The 16,975-nt window shown below is 43.9% G+C and overlaps 2 protein-coding genes across 2 annotated transcripts in view; one reads left to right on the forward strand and one right to left on the reverse strand.

Moving 5' to 3' along the window:
* LOC140629499 (uncharacterized) overlaps nucleotides 1-4,976 on the reverse strand; it is a 33,372-nt gene extending 28,396 nt beyond the window's left edge. Inside the window, exon 1 of the mRNA XM_072819017.1 lies at nucleotides 4,968-4,976. Coding sequence (XP_072675118.1) covers nucleotides 4,968-4,976 — 9 coding nt within the window. The remainder of the gene's footprint in view (nucleotides 1-4,967) is intronic.
* LOC140629504 (aldo-keto reductase family 1 member D1-like) overlaps nucleotides 1-16,975 on the forward strand; it is a 343,573-nt gene that overhangs the window by 78,284 nt on the left and 248,314 nt on the right. The gene's annotated exons all lie outside the window — the stretch shown is intronic.

Raw genomic sequence — 16,975 nt, forward strand, 5'->3', positions numbered from 1 at the left:
ACAATTTGAAGGACTTTGAATTTGTGAAATTGTGAAATAAAGTTGAAACAGTAGAAAAGTTTATTCGGAGGGGATTGACCTCTGCACATGTGTTTGAGTTAAAATAATGATGTAAAAGTAAACTTTGTGTATTTCTTCCTGTACTTTAAACAGTATTTTCAGATTCTCAGTGTAGAATTAAACATTGCTGATACTAAAAAAGAAATACATCTTGTGTCTTCCCCCAAGTAATACTATGGTTGCCGAGTCGTGAGAAATAACACCACAGTGATTATGTCCTCAACTGCCAGGCTTTTTCTTTTTTTTTTTCTCTCCTGTTACCGTATCATAATTAGCTTCACCACATGGACTGAATTCTATTAGCTGAGCAGAGACAGAGCAATGTCAGCTCTCAGGTGAGTATGGCTACTTCCAAACTTTTTGAATCTGCAAAATGTACAACTCAGAGCTAGTGAAAATTCCTCTCTCTTTCTTTCAATGACAGAGGATATTTACCCCCGGATCCTCTGGGATGGTATCTGAAACTCTGTAGACACTCCTGGAAACTTTAGGATTTTAGTACTTTTTTAAGTTGTCAGTAATGATGCAGTTTGTTGTACAAGTCTGCAGCTTAGGACCTCCAAGGACCTCTTCCTTATTTACAAATGTTTCATTGCCTTTTTTAAAAATGTAAAATGCTCTTACCAATATTTTCTGTGTTTACAAGCAGTTTAGCTTGACTCTTCTATCGCAGGCCTAGTCTTTTCTTTAGCACGTTAGTTTGGGCGTGACTATTTGTCAAAGTACTGAGCGTTATGTATGCCTACTCCTTATATTTTGATGTCTGGTCTTCTCTTTGCAGCATTATATTTTATTTGAGCCAAACTCTATGTATTTAACATATCCTGAACGCATTATTCCTCAAATTCAACAAATTCTTTATCACTTAAATTCTAATTTGGAACTTGTCAAAGTTTTGTTTCATGAGTCTATAAGGAGTGGAAGCAAAACATTTGTAATGCTGTGTTTTTGTTGCTTTCACATGCATGATCTCAGTAATCACTTTGAGTTGTTATTAGCAGTGCAGCATTATTCCAGGTTTTTAGATCTAAGGACTGAGATTGAGGAATGTGTAGTAACTTACTCAGTGTTTTTTTTTAATAAAAACTTAGTGTTTTTAATTAATGAATATTAGAATTGTTATTTTTCTGACTCTAATCCCATTGTCCTTTCTTGTACTAATTATCTCCCCTTGAGAATCTTTACATATAGGTACTTCGTATATTTTGTTCCCCAAATAAATTTTGAATGAAAACAGATCAGATGATTACTGAAAAGAAAATCCTTCCCCTCCTGTGTAACTAGCATATGTTTTGAACTCAAATGTATCATTTTGCTTTTTATTTAGGAATTTTTTTAATGTATATATATTTTTTATTTATTTATGATACAGAGAGAGAGAGAGAGAGGCAGAGACACAGGCAGAGGGAGAAGCAGGCTCCATGCACCGGGAGCCCGACGTGGGACTCGATCCCAGGTCTCCAGGATCGCGCCCTGGGCCAAAGGCAGGTGCCAAACCGCTGCACCACCCAGGGAACCCTTATTTAGGAATTTAAAAAGGTTAAATAAGTTTTCACTTCATTTCGTACAATGAATAATTCATTACCTGATACATATTTTTATCCTACAAGGACTTAAATACAGTAGACACCTCTTGTGTATTATGACAGGAGGGGGAAGAGCCCACATGTACTGTTTGGTTCCCATGACCTTTTCTGTATCCTCCAGGGACACTTGCTGGTGTCCGCTCATTTCCTCCCTTGACACGTAGAGGGAGGCCACACTGAGGCAAGAGAAACATGGCATGTCTTTCTACCCTTTGAGAGGTGCTAAGCTTTTTCTCTGGCATTAATCCGGTTTTGCTTCTACATCAGGAAAGGAACCTCAAGAGGGAAAATACACCATCTTCTGGGTCCTGACCCCCATGTAGTCCAGGCTGTTGAGTTCCTCTCAACTGAGCATCTTCCATTGAATTGTTATTTCAAAGACCTCTGTGTTTCAGAAGCCTTCTAGTTTAGGACACCTGTTTCTGGGGCGCTCCCTCTCTCTGCACAAAAATACCAAGTCAGAAGGCCCAGAGCCCCGCAGCAGTGTCCTCTCCCAGTAGACCTGCTTAGCTGGGGAGAGTCACAGTCAAGTAGCAAAGCCAGCGCCAAAGGGCTCCCATTCCACTCTCCTTCCTACCTCGGAGAGGGAATTGAGACCTTTTCATGGTATCTGGAAACAAAGGAACTCTTTATCAGCAGGTTGAACCTTCCCTTTGGGCACAACTGTTCTTTAAATTAAGGTAAACATTGTTTTTTTTTTTTTTTTTTTTACCTATTTAAAACATTAATGCCTTGGCTCTAATTTTGTCACCTTGCTGTATTTTAATTTCTCCAGGACAAAATAATCGGTTTACTTTTTTAGATTTTCAATCTGATTCTCCCCCTTATGCATTGCATATTATAACAAATAGTAATAGAACTTAGCCAAATAGGCTGTGACAATTAATTTTTTTTATTGGAGTTCAATTTGCCAACATACAGCATAACACCCAGTGCTCATCCCGCCAAGTGCCCCCCTCAGTGCCCATCACCCAGTCACCCCAACCCCCCACCCATCTCCCCTTCCACTACCCCTTGTTCATTTCCCAGACCTAGGTGTCTCATGTTTTGTGACAATTAAATTAATAATTCATTTTGGTTGCAAGTGTTTAGGCCTTGTGCTTTGACTGATATATGCAAAAATGATAATTTATTACAAATAAATTCATATACTTGCACTATAGTTTGATGAACCAGTAAATTTTGTCTGCATGACTGTCATTAGACAGAAAGTTAGATCATTTCAAATATATATGTTTGACTTCATGAACACCTGAAATGATGGCTCGCGTAAGAACATGTTTTTGTTTTTTGTCCCTAAATTTGTATGAACTTACTTTAAGGTACTAAGTACACTCCTGTATTTCTGAAGTCTTGTACACTTAAATATAAAGAACTAAATATAACCACATTCAATTCACATTCCAAAATAATAGACTCAATTAATTTGCAAGTTCATTCTAAAGTCTTTCTTATTTTCAAGGAGTAATTCTGTTTGTAATATAGTAAGCCAAAGTATCTTTATGACTGAGTTTGCTCATAGGAATCGAGCAAATGAGCCTCTGCACAATGACCACCGCTGAAACAGCCCTGCTAAGTTTTTCTCGCGTGGGAGTCAGGTGCATATTCTAATAGAAGGAGATGGCATTCCTGGTTCCCTGGGTGGAGGTCAGCTGGGCTCTGAGTGACTGTAAATAGCAGGAGGGGAAAAGGCTCACTGGAAATCCGAGTTTGTGGTGTCCAGGGGCCAGCAAAGTTATCTGCCCTGACAGCGTCTCAGGGGGGCTTTAACGCCCCAACCACCTTTTCCACTAGAAGATTTTAAATTGGATCCACGTGTCAGAGAGTCTAAGACCCAAATAATTTCAGAACATGGGAAATGTACCTGTTTCTTTCAAGTTGTTAATTAATGAATACTTCGATAAAAACCTTAGTATTTCCTTAGTGAAGAATTTGGGAGGCATCAACTCAGGTTGTAAAACTCAGAGAGTGTGTGGTGGTTGACATGGGGAGTCTTGAGGCCCCAGGGCGAGCCCAGGATTGGTCAGGGCTTTTGTTCAGGTGAATGGGTTTTCCCTAGGCCTGTTTCAGATCCCTGAGCTCTTTTCATGGATGCTGGCTCTATCTCCTTTTTACCAGACACTTGGGATTTGTGATTCGTCATCTTCCTTTTCATAGTATCTTTGATCTTATTGATAAGTAAAATCTTGCCCCCCCCCCCCATTTTTATCCATACCAGGTGTTACCTAGGCCCACTGCGCAATAGAAGTACTGGCAGCTCTGCTACCTGGTTCTGGTTTGCTGTAAACCATTAGGCCCAGATGACCAGACGTGATACCCTATAGGGTTTCGGGGTCTTGCTTGTCTCCTTTCCTTTCTCTCCTTTTTCAGAAATGCTTGTATTGCAATGTTAAAATTTTATGAAAGCATCATTGTTCCCTGCTTTTCGGTTTAGATGGAAACATAACTCTTTTTCTGAAAACATGAAAGTATCCCAAACCTAAACATTCCTAGAAAAAAGCATACCAATGTGCACATGCAGTTGTCTTTGCAAGTTTGCTAACAGTAATTTGGGTTGATTTGAAACTTCACTGACATTTATTTATTGAAAGATTTTGTTAATCAGAGGGAGAGAGTATACCAGGGAGGAGGGGCAGAGAGAGAGGGAGAGGGAGAAGCAGGCTCCCCGCTGAGCAGGGAGCTCAAAGTGGGGCTGGATCCCAGGACCCTGGGATCATGACCTGAGCTGAAGGGAGACACTTCACCGACTGAGCCACCCAGGCACCCCAAAACCTTAGGTTACCTTTAAATGAGAGGATAATACAGTTTATAAATATTCTGAATTACATTTATCTAAAGAGATTCAAAATTTTCCTATCAGAAGAGTATGAGCTTAACTCCTGGAATTGTCACTTGATTGTCCATTTGAAAGAACTGTGTTCCTTTGGCTAAGTTGTCATCATTACTTTCATTTTCTGTATTAAAAGACCATCATCAGGGTGTCTGGGGGGCTCACTGGATTAAGCCTCAGACTCTTGCTTTCTGCTCTTGATCTCAGGGTCTTGAGTTCAAGCCCCACATTGGGCTCCATGCTGGATGCTGGACATGGAGTCTACTTAAAAAGAAAAAAAAAAAAAAAGGTTCGTCATCTTCCTCAGTGTTTATTCCTTATGAATGTCTGTAGGGTAAATACCGTTTTCTGTTCTACCACTGAAATGGGTACCTTATTCTCATGGATGCATTGAGATATTTTCCTCTTGTTGAGTGACCATCGTGTGATGTCTGTGGAGTGTTCTTGGTAAAACTTGTTGGTCACTTTATTCCTGCTGGCCTCAGGCTCACTGTCACCATGACTCGCCCACTGCTTATTGGTCTTCCCCTCTCATTTCTTCTCTTACCCCAATGGTTAGCAGTATTTTTTCCCTTTCTACCTTTTTTTTTTAATGATGGCCCATTTTAAGAAAAATAGTGCTTATAGGCTCTTTTTTGTTGTAAAAAAAAAAAAATTTATACCAGAAATAACTCTCGAGCCAAAATGGAGGAAAACATATGCTTATGTTTACACCTCGGCTTGCTTATGTTAAGGAGTGAGAGGTTGTCCTATGTTTTTTTTTTTTTAATTTTATTTATTTATGATAGGCACACAGTGAGAGAGAGAGAGAGAGAGAGGCAGAGACATAGGCAGAGGGAGAAGCAGGCTACATGCGCCGGGAGCCTGACGTGGGATTCGAACCCGGGTCTCCAGGATCGCGCCTTGGGCCAAAGGCAGGCGCTAAACCGCTGCACCACCCAGGGATCCCAGGTTGGCCTATGTTATTGCCTCAGTGTTGCATGAGCTCAGGACTCGGTTTCTTCTGTCTTTTCCCATTTCTCCATCTGCAGACAGTATCCAGGGTAGAATAGAATTAATATCTTGTGATCATTTGCCACGGTTTAGTTGTGAACAAGTAGGACCGAACAGACATATAGCCCTGCTAAACGATCACTTCTATGTGGAAAAATAGAAGTCACATCAATTCATCTAAAACCAAGGTTATTTATTATTTCTAGAAAATTTCCTTTTATATGTTACTGATTTAAACTCACAACTTATTAAGGTGCCTACAGAGATAAGTATATATCTTCCACGAAAGCTATCTTGTCAGTGTCTAGGAAATAGTTCCCAATTAAGTGGGTAATTTCAATGTTCTTTGGTTGCTTCCTGACAAGTGTTTTCTTGCTGAAATGGGTGTTTTCTAACTACGACTTGATGAACGTTCCTGGTGGAAGTGAACAGAGGTGTCAGTGGTCCAGAAGGTCGGGTTCTCAGATCCTCATGTGTTGGCTGAAGTTTCCACCTTACTTTCTTGGCAAGGGATTTGGACCTCGTTAGAGTTCATTCTCGGGGCTCATCCGCAAGGGGATGGAAATCCCTCTCTCCGGGTCCCGCCTGCCTCTGGCTCCGCAGCCTCCCTGGAGCAGTGGCGGCCCTGCTCCTCCTGCGGCCCAGTGCTCAGGAGCTGCGAGGGGCTCCGGCCTCTGGGCCTCTGGGCCTCTGGGCCTCTGTGCTGCGGTTGCCCTGCAGGCCTGAGCGCACGTTCCTTGCCTTCCCTTCCTCGTGTGCTTCCGCTCCCCCTGGCCTTAGCACCGCGCAGGAGAGCCCCTTGCCCTCCCTGCCTTGCTTTTGTTCTCTTTTTGTTTTCTTTTTTTTAATAATAAATTTATTTTTTATTGCTTTTGTTTTCTAAGGCAGAATGGACTTCCCAGTGTTTGTGGTAATGACGTGCACTTAAGGATGTTTAAAGAAGTGGCCTTATAAAATGCATATTTGTATTATTAAGATAGTGCTCAGGTTGCCGCTCCAGAAAATAGGTCAGATCTTCCTGTGAGATCCAGGGGCTGGTTTTTCCCTGGTCTTAATTCCAGGAAAGGTTGTGCTTTTCTGAAACAAGTTGTCATTTTGGTCTTAAGTACCAGCACATCCTCTGTCTAAGTGAGTTTTCCTCTTTCTGTTTACTGCTGTGTGTTATTTTCTTTTTGAAAATAATCTTAATTTCCTTATGGCTATTTGTTAATTTTATCCATTCTAGAGAAAGCCTTTGTGCAGTACCGAGTATGCTAGAACTGTCATCCAAATAATGATATATTTTTCTAGACTGAAGAGATCTAGATGTATTATTGTGTTTCATATCTTTAATACTTGACTGGCTTTAAACAAAATAAATAGCTGTTCATGCATGACTGATAGGGTTTTAGTTTTTGTCACCCAGTGAAATAGGCTTGGGGATTAGCCATAGGTCATCATCAGTTTAAAGAGAGGAAAATGCACTTGTTTTAATATCTGTGTGATCGAGATACCAAGCTACATTTTCCTCTCTAGCAGAGATGTGTCACACGAGGTTGTAGCTGTGTTCAGTGTAGTGTGGATGGATGCAAAATGGAGGGAAACGTTCCAGTCTGAAGCATTGTCATCTTTTCTCCTAATGAGCCTAAAATTCTAACAAACAATGCACTTTTGGTTTTTTTGTATTGTTTTTTTTTTTTTCAGCAGGTATATATATGCTTTCATTTTATTCGTATGATAGTTTACCCAGTACAGCTCTAGGCTCCAACACCTTAAAAAATAACTCTCCTTTCCATACAAATATCACATCAAAATTCAGGTCCAGATTAATTTCACACACATTAACCTCCAACAGTTAAGCAACGATTTCCTCTGAGATACTTGCTACTCTCATTTCACAATGGATTTGGTTCATATAAATTGATGAAGACAACAGAAAAGAAAGAAAAGAAAAGAAATGAAATGAAAAGTGTTTTCTGGACTTAGGTGATTTTGCTTTGGTTGTTAGTAAAACCTAAATGCATTTGTTAAGTTTGTGGTGTCTTGGGAAGACCAGAGACAATCCAGTTACACATTCTTTTTTTATTTTTTGTATCACTTTTATTGTTTTCAGTTGTTTGATACTGTTTATTACATGGTTCAGATATTTGACTGCTCTGGTTGAAAATGCCTAAATCTTCTGAAGCTTTTTGAGGACATTAATTCTCTTCTTACTTCTGCCTGTCTACCGCTGAGCCCAGCACAGTGTCTTCCATGTGGCGGTTTCAGATATCTGGTCGACTGATTTTTTTTTTTTTTTTTTTAATAAACTGACACCAAGAGGTTATAAGCTGTAACTTTATAATTTGTAGGACAAAAGCTCTGGACTTTGAAGGGAAGCCGTGATCACTGCTCAGTCCCTGCCCACCCCAAACTCTTAGGCCCCAGATGCAGCCACTCTGGACCCTTTGAGATGCTTGTCTGTTCTCCGCGTCCTTGTATCTGAAGAATGAGTATCTGCTGCAACTTCTTGGTTTCCAGGCTCGGGTGCTGTCCGCGTTCCTGCGTGGAAGGGACAGATTGGCGCCCCCTCGCATGCCTCCCCACGCACAAACTCACGCCTCCTCCCACCCGCGGTGCAGACACGGCTCTGCCGGAGAATCAGACCGATGGCCAGTGAGGGTGTTTCCTAACACATAAGCACCAGGTGCAGCTCGGGAACCTGGGAGGCTCACTTGCCATTTCCAGGCTCGCACAAGTTTTCATTTCTGGAAATTATGGTTCGTGAGGCAGGATGAGGCCTAATCAACATGGTCCGCGTGTGACTCTGGCTTAACAGTCCGGGTGTCGGTGGCCAACAGACCCCTCGCAGTCTGGAAAGCCAGCCGTGTGAGTCAGGGAGAAACAGAACCAACTGGAGGTAAGTGTGTAAATAGATCTACTTTAGGGAGTTGGCTCACACGATGGTGGAGATTGGTGACTCCAAAATCTGCCGGGGGAAGGCCGGCAGCTGGAGGCCCAGGAAGAGCAGACTTCTCCCTTGCTCGGGGGAGTCAGCCTTTGTTCTAGGCAGGCCTTCACCTGATTGGACGAGGCCCACCCACATTATGGAGGGTGATTTGCTTTACTCAAAATTGCCTGATTTAAATTTTTTTTAATTTTTATTTATTTATGATAGTCACACAGAGAGAAAGAGAGAGAGGCAGAGACATAGGCAGAGGGAGAAGCAGGCTCCATGCACCGGGAGCCCGACTTGGGATTCGATCCCAGGTCTCCAGGATTGCGCCCTGGGCCAAAGGCAGGCACTAAACCGCTGCGCCACCCAGGGATCCCGCCTGATTTAAATGTTAATCTCATCCAAAGCCACCCTCAGAGGAACAGCCAGAAAAGTGTTTGACCGGCTCTCTGAGACCACACTCCAGGCGACCTGACACATCAGATTAACCATCACACCATCAGAAATTCATCCTTGAGTGGAAAAATCTCCTCTTCATACACTCAATACACAGCAGCTGTTGTGGCGAACACTGTCGGTCTCGCACGCATCTCTCCTGCTCCGCGGACAGACAAGCCCCTTTCCCAAGACAAGGTCTTGGGAAATTCTTCACCCCTCTCCTGCTTGCTCTCTGGCTGGTGGAACTCCTGTCTTTTTCTTTCTTTCTTGGTTTGCTTCCTCAGTTTTGGTGGTTTGCTGAGACGTATTTTGAAAATATTGTCTTTCCATCTGTGGCTTGTCTTTTTATTCTTTATAAGAGCAGAAGTTGTACATTTTCATGAAGATTAATTTATCATTTTTTTGTGTTTATGGATCATATTTATGTTGCATCAGAGAAATCTTAGTCCAACATAAATAAAAAGACATTTTCTTATATTTTCTTGTGGAAGTGTGATGTTTCAGGCTGTACATTTAGGACCGTGGTTAACTTTATGTTTGTATATGATGCAATTTATCAATTTCTTTCTTTCTTTCTTTCTTTCTTTCTTTCTTTCTTTCTTTCTTTCTTTCTTTCTTCTTTCTTTCCTTTTCCTTCTTTTCTTTCTTCTTCTCGTTCCTTTTTTGGTATTTATCTATCTCTAGCTGTTTCACCACAGATTTGCTGAAAAGACTTTTCTTTCTCTGCTCCCTTTTATTTCTTTTTCCTGTCTTACTGAAGTGGCTGGAACCGCATAAGAATGTCACACAGAACAGTGAAAAGTGGAGGCCTTGTCCTGTCACTGATCTCAGAGGGAAAGTGTCTACTGCTCTTCTGTCAATGTGATGTTACCTATGGTGTTTTTGTACACGACTTTAATCAGTTTGAAAAAGTTCCCTTCTGTTTTTAATTTGCTGGGGATGGATGCTGCTTTTTCTGCATTGAGATGACATGTGCGTTTTCCTTTCTGCCTATTAATATGGTGGATTATACTAGTTGTTAATTTAATTTGATTATTTAAAAAAGATTTTGTTTACTTATTCATGAAAGACACACACACAGAGGCAGAGGCAGAGGCAGAGGGAGAAGCAGGCTTCCTGCAGGGACCCCGATGCAGGACTCGATCCTGGGACCCTGGGATCATGACCTGAGCTGAAGGCAGATGCTCAACCACTGAGCTACCCAGGTGTCCCCAATAGTTTAATTTTAAACCAACCTTGCATTGAACCTCAGTTGGTTGTGATTTATCTTTTTAAATATTGTTAGCTTCAATTTATTAACACTATGTTGAGAATGTTTACACCCATGCTTGTGAAAATATTATATTTTATTTTATTTTATTTTATTTTATTTTATTTTATTTTGGGGGAATGTCTTTGGTTTTGGTAGCAGAGATTTCTGGCCACTTATGGGCAGGCCCTCGTCCACTTCTCTGCACAGTTTGTCTAGAATTGGTTTGATTTCTTTTTCTTTTTTTTTCTTGATTTTATTTATTTATTTGAGTGAGTGAGAGAGAGCGAGAGCAAGTGCACGCATGAGTGGGGGGAGGGGCAGAGGCAGAAGGAGAAGCGGACTCCCCGCTGAGCAGGGAGCCCAACATGAGGGTTGAATCCAGGACCCTGAGATCATGACCTGAGCTGACGGCAGTTGCATCACCGACTGAGGTACCCAGGTGCCCCATTTTATTTCTTAAATATTGGTGGATTCCCCCAGTGGAGCTCCCTGGGCCTGGAATTTTATCTGTCCCTTGGTTTTTACTACAAATTCAATTTTGTTAACAGACATAAGGCTGTTTGTCTTCTTTTCTTGAGTGAGCTTCGGTAGTTTGTCATCCAAGGACCTTGCCCACTTTGTCTTAGTTGTCAGAATTATTGGCATGCGTCTGTCCACAATAGTCCCTTATTATGCTCTTAATATCTATATCACCTGAAGGGCTGCCACTTCTCACTCCTGCTGTTCGTGACTTTTTTGTTCTCCTGGTTTTCCTGGTCAATCTAGCCAAAGACTTATTCATTACATCAATTTTCTGAAGGAACCAGCTTTCTGTTTCATTGATTCTTGCTGTTGTTTTGCTTTTTTTTTTTTTCATGGATTTCCATTCTCATCTGTATGATTTTTTTTTCCTTCTCGTACTATGTTGATTTTTATTCCTCCCCCGCAGTTTCCTAAGATGGAAGATGGAAGTTGGAATTGTTGGTTTTAAACAAACTTTTCTAGGGTAGGTGCTAAGTGATATGTGTTTCCCTCCAGACGCTGCTCCAGCGGCAGCCTGCACGTGTTGATACAGTGCATTTCATTGTCACTCAGTTCAAAACCCTTTCTAATTTCTTCTTAAAGTTTCTTCTTTGTTCAATGTCTTATTTGGAAACATTTTATTTAGTTACTAAACATTCACAGATTTTCGAGACATGTTTCTAGTATTGATTTACAACCTAATTTCATTTCGTGATTGGAGAACATATCTTTATGACTAAAATCCTTCACAATTTGTTAAGATTTGTTTCATGGCCCGGACTATGGATTATCTTGACAAATATTCCATTTGCACTTGGAAAGAATGTATGTTCTGCTGCTGCCAAGTATCATGTTCTTCTGGAATGTCCCTCAGGTCAGGTCCTCGGTGTTGTAACTGATGGGCTGTCTACATCCGCCATCAATTTACTGAGAGGGATGTTGAAATCCGTGACTCTACTGTTTCTACCTCCTTGTCTTTATCATGTTTGCTTCATGTATCCTGAAGCTCTGTTAGGTACATAAGCACTTAGGACTTTTGTCATGTCCTCTTGATGATCGGACATCTATTTCTTCACGACATAGTTCTGTGTCTCCCCTCTAACAGTCTGGGTCTGAAATCAACCTTGTCAGACATTAACGTGCGACTACTTGCTTTCGATTAGTATGGAATATCTTTTTGCATCCTTTACATTTAACTTATTTGTATCTTTGCATTTCAAGTCACTTTCTCGGGGCGCCTGGGTGGCTCAGTAGGTTGGGTGTCTGCCTTTGGCTTGGGCCATGGTCTTGGAGTCCTGAGATAGAGTCCCGAGTCAGGCTCCCTGCTCAGCTTCTCCTTCTACCTCCGCTGCTCTGCCTGCTTGTCCTCTCACTCTCTCTCTCAAATAAATAAATAAAACCTTAAAAGAAATAAAGTCATTTTTCTGGTGGCTATTATGTGCTGGGGCTGTGGTTTTTCATTGGATCTGACAATCTCTAACTTTTAAGTGGGTTTTGGACCATTTATACTGAGTGTGATTATGGACATAGTTGAGTCTAATTCTATCCACTTGCTACTTGTTTTCTACTGTCCCGTTTGTTTGTTCTCTTTTTCTTGTTTCTCTACTTTCTCTTGGATTCATTGACCATTTCTTTTTAATAATTCCATATCATTTATGTTGCTACATTATTGGCTATTTTTTTATTGTGATACTTTAGTGGTTTATTTAGTTTTTTAGAGTTTATGATATAAATCTTTAATTGACCTGCCTTTGAGCAAGATCGTGCCCCTTCCCATATAGTAAATGCAACTTACACTATGCTCCTACTTCTTCCTTTCTGTTCTTTGTGCTATTATTGTAACGTATTTTACTTTTACATATGTTATACATTCCACAATATAGTTTTGTCATTATTGCTCTAAACATTCAGCTATCTTTTATAAAGGTTAATTCATTTTTAAGTCTTCATAATTTCCCATCTACTTATCATTTCTGATGCTCTGCATTCCTTTACGTTGGTCCAGATTTCCATCTGGTGTAATTTTTCTTCTGTTTGCTGGAGGTAAGTTCTTCTGGCTATAGTATGGATGGAAAATATTTTATTTTACTTTCATTTTTTGAAAGATATTCTTTTTGGGTAAAGAATTCTAGGTTTACAGTTATTTTTCTTCAAATGGTAAAGAAATTTCTTCACTGTCTTCAACCAGAAGTCTTCATGAGAAGTTAGCACTCGCCCTTACCTTCATCCTTCTCCGTGTAGTTGTCTTATTTCTCTGCTGCTTTTAAGATTTTCTCTTTGTTCGTGGTTTTGGGCAAAAATGGTACGACATGTAGTTTTTGTCATGATTCTTGTGATTGGGGTTCAATGAGCCCCTTTAATATATGGGATTATACTTTTGTAATATAAGTTTTAGGAAAGTGGGTCTGGATGGCTATGGGAGGACTGGGTTTGGGAAGGCTGCTCTGGATAGTTCTGGAGGGACTTTGAGAAGGTTGGCTCTGGGTGGCTGTCTCAGATGGCGCCATGGCTGAGAGCAGGGAAGTCACAGGTGCTTTAGGGCAGCCTATCACTCTCAGACTCTGTCTTGTCCAGATTCCCCTTCCTAGTGTGGGTTTCTCTAACTCCCCAGGCCAATATGGGACCCTCACATAGGTTTCCTTTGCACTGGGAAGTTGTCCCTCTAGTGTTTTCTATTGTTTAATTATGTTTAGTACTTCTTCAGTTTGGGTCTTTCTGTGGATCCTAAGGCTCCATGAGCGCCTCTGACATTCTGTGTGGCTCAAAGTCGCTACTCAAGGATTGCTGAATTAGTGAAAGAAGGACCAGGTGAATGAGCTGTGTGCTGCTGTTCCTCACCATTCAAGTCTTCAGTTTATCATTTCGTCCATAGCTTCAGGTCCTACTAACCCCAAGTCTCTGACCACTTGGAAACTCTGTTCCAGGAGGTTTTGAGGAAAGCGAGGTGCCAGACTTTCTGGGGAATGTCTGGGAGGAGGGACCTGGGGATTGAGGTGTTCAATAGCTGTTCACACACCACTAGGGGTTTCATGATGTGCTGCCACCAGCTCCATACTCCTGGTGTCCCATCTACAAAGTGCTGCCTCTCTAACCACACCATGAAAACCGAGCATTTGGTTGTGGGGGTGTAGCAGAATTAGAACACTAATTATAGTGCTCTCTGGGGGAGCCTGGAGCACTGGAGTCATGGTTACGATTCTGGTCTATGTGAGATTTACTTGAGTTCTTTTTTTTCCTTTTATTTCTACACTTGGTGTGACAATAGATTTACATAATGAATATGTGTCAAGGGTTTCGAGTCATAGCTTTCCTAGGCTTCCATCATTTCTTGAAAGAAGACAGATTTTTGATGTTTTTTGAATTTTGCAACAATGTGGGCTGGTCTACATGGACAATTGGCATGTTGTGAGGATTGAAGCTCATTCACGTATCACGTATCGCATCTGGAAGCCCTGAAACAACACCCAGGGCTGATGGTGTTGGAGTCCCTTAACGATCTGAATTGTCATGCTGTTCATTTGCTTGAAAACTTGTCTTTGAGAGTCATTATAGCACAAAAGATGCAGAGGGAGAATTAGGGTGAAAGACGTGAGTTTGAACCAAAGATCTGCTACATAAAAATAATACAGCGAGGCCTCCAGCCTGGACATAGTAGAGTAGACCTGCTTCTCCATATTCCTCTTTGCCCTGGAAATAAAGCAAGAGGCAGCGAGAGGAAGGTGGAGGGTAGGCTACCGTGGGACCCGAGGGATGAACAGCAATTCAGTGGGGGGGATCTTACACTCCCCGACCCAACAGAGGGAGGTGGTCCAGGCCCTGAGGCTGGCAACAGGGGACAAGGGAGTCTTTCCATCAAAGCAGTGGAAAGAAACATCCACGGGAGGGACTGACCAGGGACCCCATTCAGTGACGAGTGGCTGGTGGGGAGGTCGTCCCTTTCCTGCTAGATCCTAGACTCCTTGCCCACCCTAGACACTGACCAGCTGGCTGGCTCTGGTAGAAAGAGTCCTGCCCCGGGTCACATGTTGTCATGGTGGGATTGAGGTTCTTTCCTTGGCTCGACGACACTGGGGAGTATGTCTTGCTCTGCAAACTGTAGGCTGTGGTAAGCCTTAGGTAGCTACTGTAACCAGGACAGTGTGGTATTGGGGGATGATAGACACAGACTGATGAACAAAACAGAGAATCTGGCCATGGACCCACACAAAGGAGCCCAACCGACTTTCAACAAACATGCAAGAGCGCTTAAGTGGAGGAAGGCAGGTCTAACAACAAGTTGTGCTGGAGCCGTTGGACATCCACAGGCACACTCAGAAAATGAAACCTGACCTACACTTTACACCTTGAAATGAACTCTAAGTAGGTCCTGCGCTTAAGTGTAAAGAGTGAAACCACAACTTTTGGGGAAAAAGGGAAGCTCTTCAGGGCCTAGGGCCAGAGTTCTTAGGCTTGACACCAAAAGCACCATCCATAAAAGGAAGATGGATAAATTGGACCTCAGCGGAATCAAAAACTCAAACTCGTGCTCTGTGCAGGACCACGTGACCAGGATGAAAAGATTACAGGCTGGGAGAAAAAATTTGCAAACCATATGTTCCAAAGAGAACTAGTATCTAGAATAGATAAAACCTTACAAGTTAACAGTAATGCGCGATCCAATCACAAAATGGGCAGAGACAGCAGTCAGTCTCTTGACAAGGAGGTAGGGTTGGCAGCGAAGCACAGGAGGTGATGCCCAGCAACACAGCCATCAGGGACGCGTTATGGAAACCACAGTGGGACATCACTGCACACCGCTCAGAACGGTAACAAGTGACCTCTCCGTTGGTTGGACATGGGCCCCTGCACTCGCAGAGGGCAGGTGAGATCCAAGACACAGGAGGCCCCTCCTGGCTGGTGGGTGGCAGGTTGAATAAGCAAAGGAACGTACTTGCCAGGCTGGTCGTGAGTGGCTGCGTGACCAGTGCGTCTCCGTCCCTGCCCGCTGGAATCTTGCGAGTTAAGGAGTGAGCCTGACGAGTTCCGTCACACGCGCCATCCAGGTGGCCCAGCTGCACGCGCCGTCTGGCAGCTGCACCCCATGGGAGCAGCGGGCAGAGCTGCGACCCGAGGGCGGGAGGGGATGGGCAGCCCCTGGCAGCTGATGGCCTCGGGGGTCCAGCGGCCGTCACCCCTCTCAGCTCCTCCTGCAGCCACCAAACGCCGGGGGAACCTGGATCTCTCCTCCACGGCTGGCCGTGGTTAGATGGCACAGGCGCTGGGAGACCAGTCTGCTGGCTTCTTCAAAACTAAACGTACCGGGGACCCCTGGGTGGCTCCGCGGTTAAGCACCTGCCTGCGGCCCATGGCGTGACCCCAGGGTCCCAGGATTGAGTCCTGCGTCGGGCTCCCTGCATGGAGCCTGCTTCTCCCTGTGCCTGGGTCTCTGCCTCTCCCTCTCTCCCTCTCTCTCTCTCTCTCTCTCTCTGTGTCTCTCATGAAAAAATAAAATCTTCTTTTTTTTTTTAAACTAAACGTGCAGCTACCGTGTGACCTAGAAACTGCACCTCTGGGCATGCATCCCAGAGAAATGGAATTATTTTCCCTGGAAACCTGTCCATGAATAGTCAAAGCAGTTTTATTGGTAAGAGCCCCTGACCTGGGAGCCGCCCGGGTGCCCTGCAGTGGGCAGTGGTCCCGCGGGCTGGGCCCATCCCCCAGGAGCAGCTCTCAGCCCCTAAAGTGAACAAGTTATTGCTACACACGACGTGGCGATGTTCCCGAGGCTCACGCTGTCGCCGGGTCACTGTGGGGTTCCATCTGTAGCACATTCGTGAAGTGACAAAAGCTTGGAAATGGGGAGCAGAATTTTGGTGCCCGCAGTCAGGGCCGGGGGGCCGGGAGGGGGTGGGACCTGCTGGGATGGACGGTCTGGTCCTGCCCGTGGGGGGCACCGCAGGAACCCACGGAATCGCACAGAACAGGATCGCCCAGAACTAACCCCCCACGCAGCAGAAGCGGCAAACCTGGGGCCCCTGGTGTCCGGGCCCTTCCTGGTGGCGGCTCGTGCGGGCTCCGGGCACCTGCCACCGGGTGGGGGCCTGGGCCCTGTGGGCTCCTGCAGCTGCGGCCGAAGCTCCAGATTCTCCCCACGACGACCTCGGCTGGGGAACAGGTGACGAGCCCCGCGGGGCTTCTCTCTTTCCGTGAAGAGTCTAGAGGAAGGTGAGCCCCGGCCGGCGGGGGCCGAGCTGGGGGCCGAGCCGCGCTCCTCTGCACCCCACACGCCCGTCTCATGCCATCCTGGCCACTCCTGGCTTCCCCCGTGACAGACACTGAGGCCTCAGTTTACCCAGCCTTCTGGGGTCGGGGTGAGGTGTCAAGTGCGGTTCCCACGGGAGGTTAGCGGGGGACACAGGTGC

Source organism: Canis lupus (genome assembly GCF_048164855.1).
Source record: "Canis lupus baileyi chromosome 15 unlocalized genomic scaffold, mCanLup2.hap1 SUPER_15_unloc_2, whole genome shotgun sequence".
NCBI classification, from domain to species: domain Eukaryota; kingdom Metazoa; phylum Chordata; class Mammalia; order Carnivora; family Canidae; genus Canis; species Canis lupus.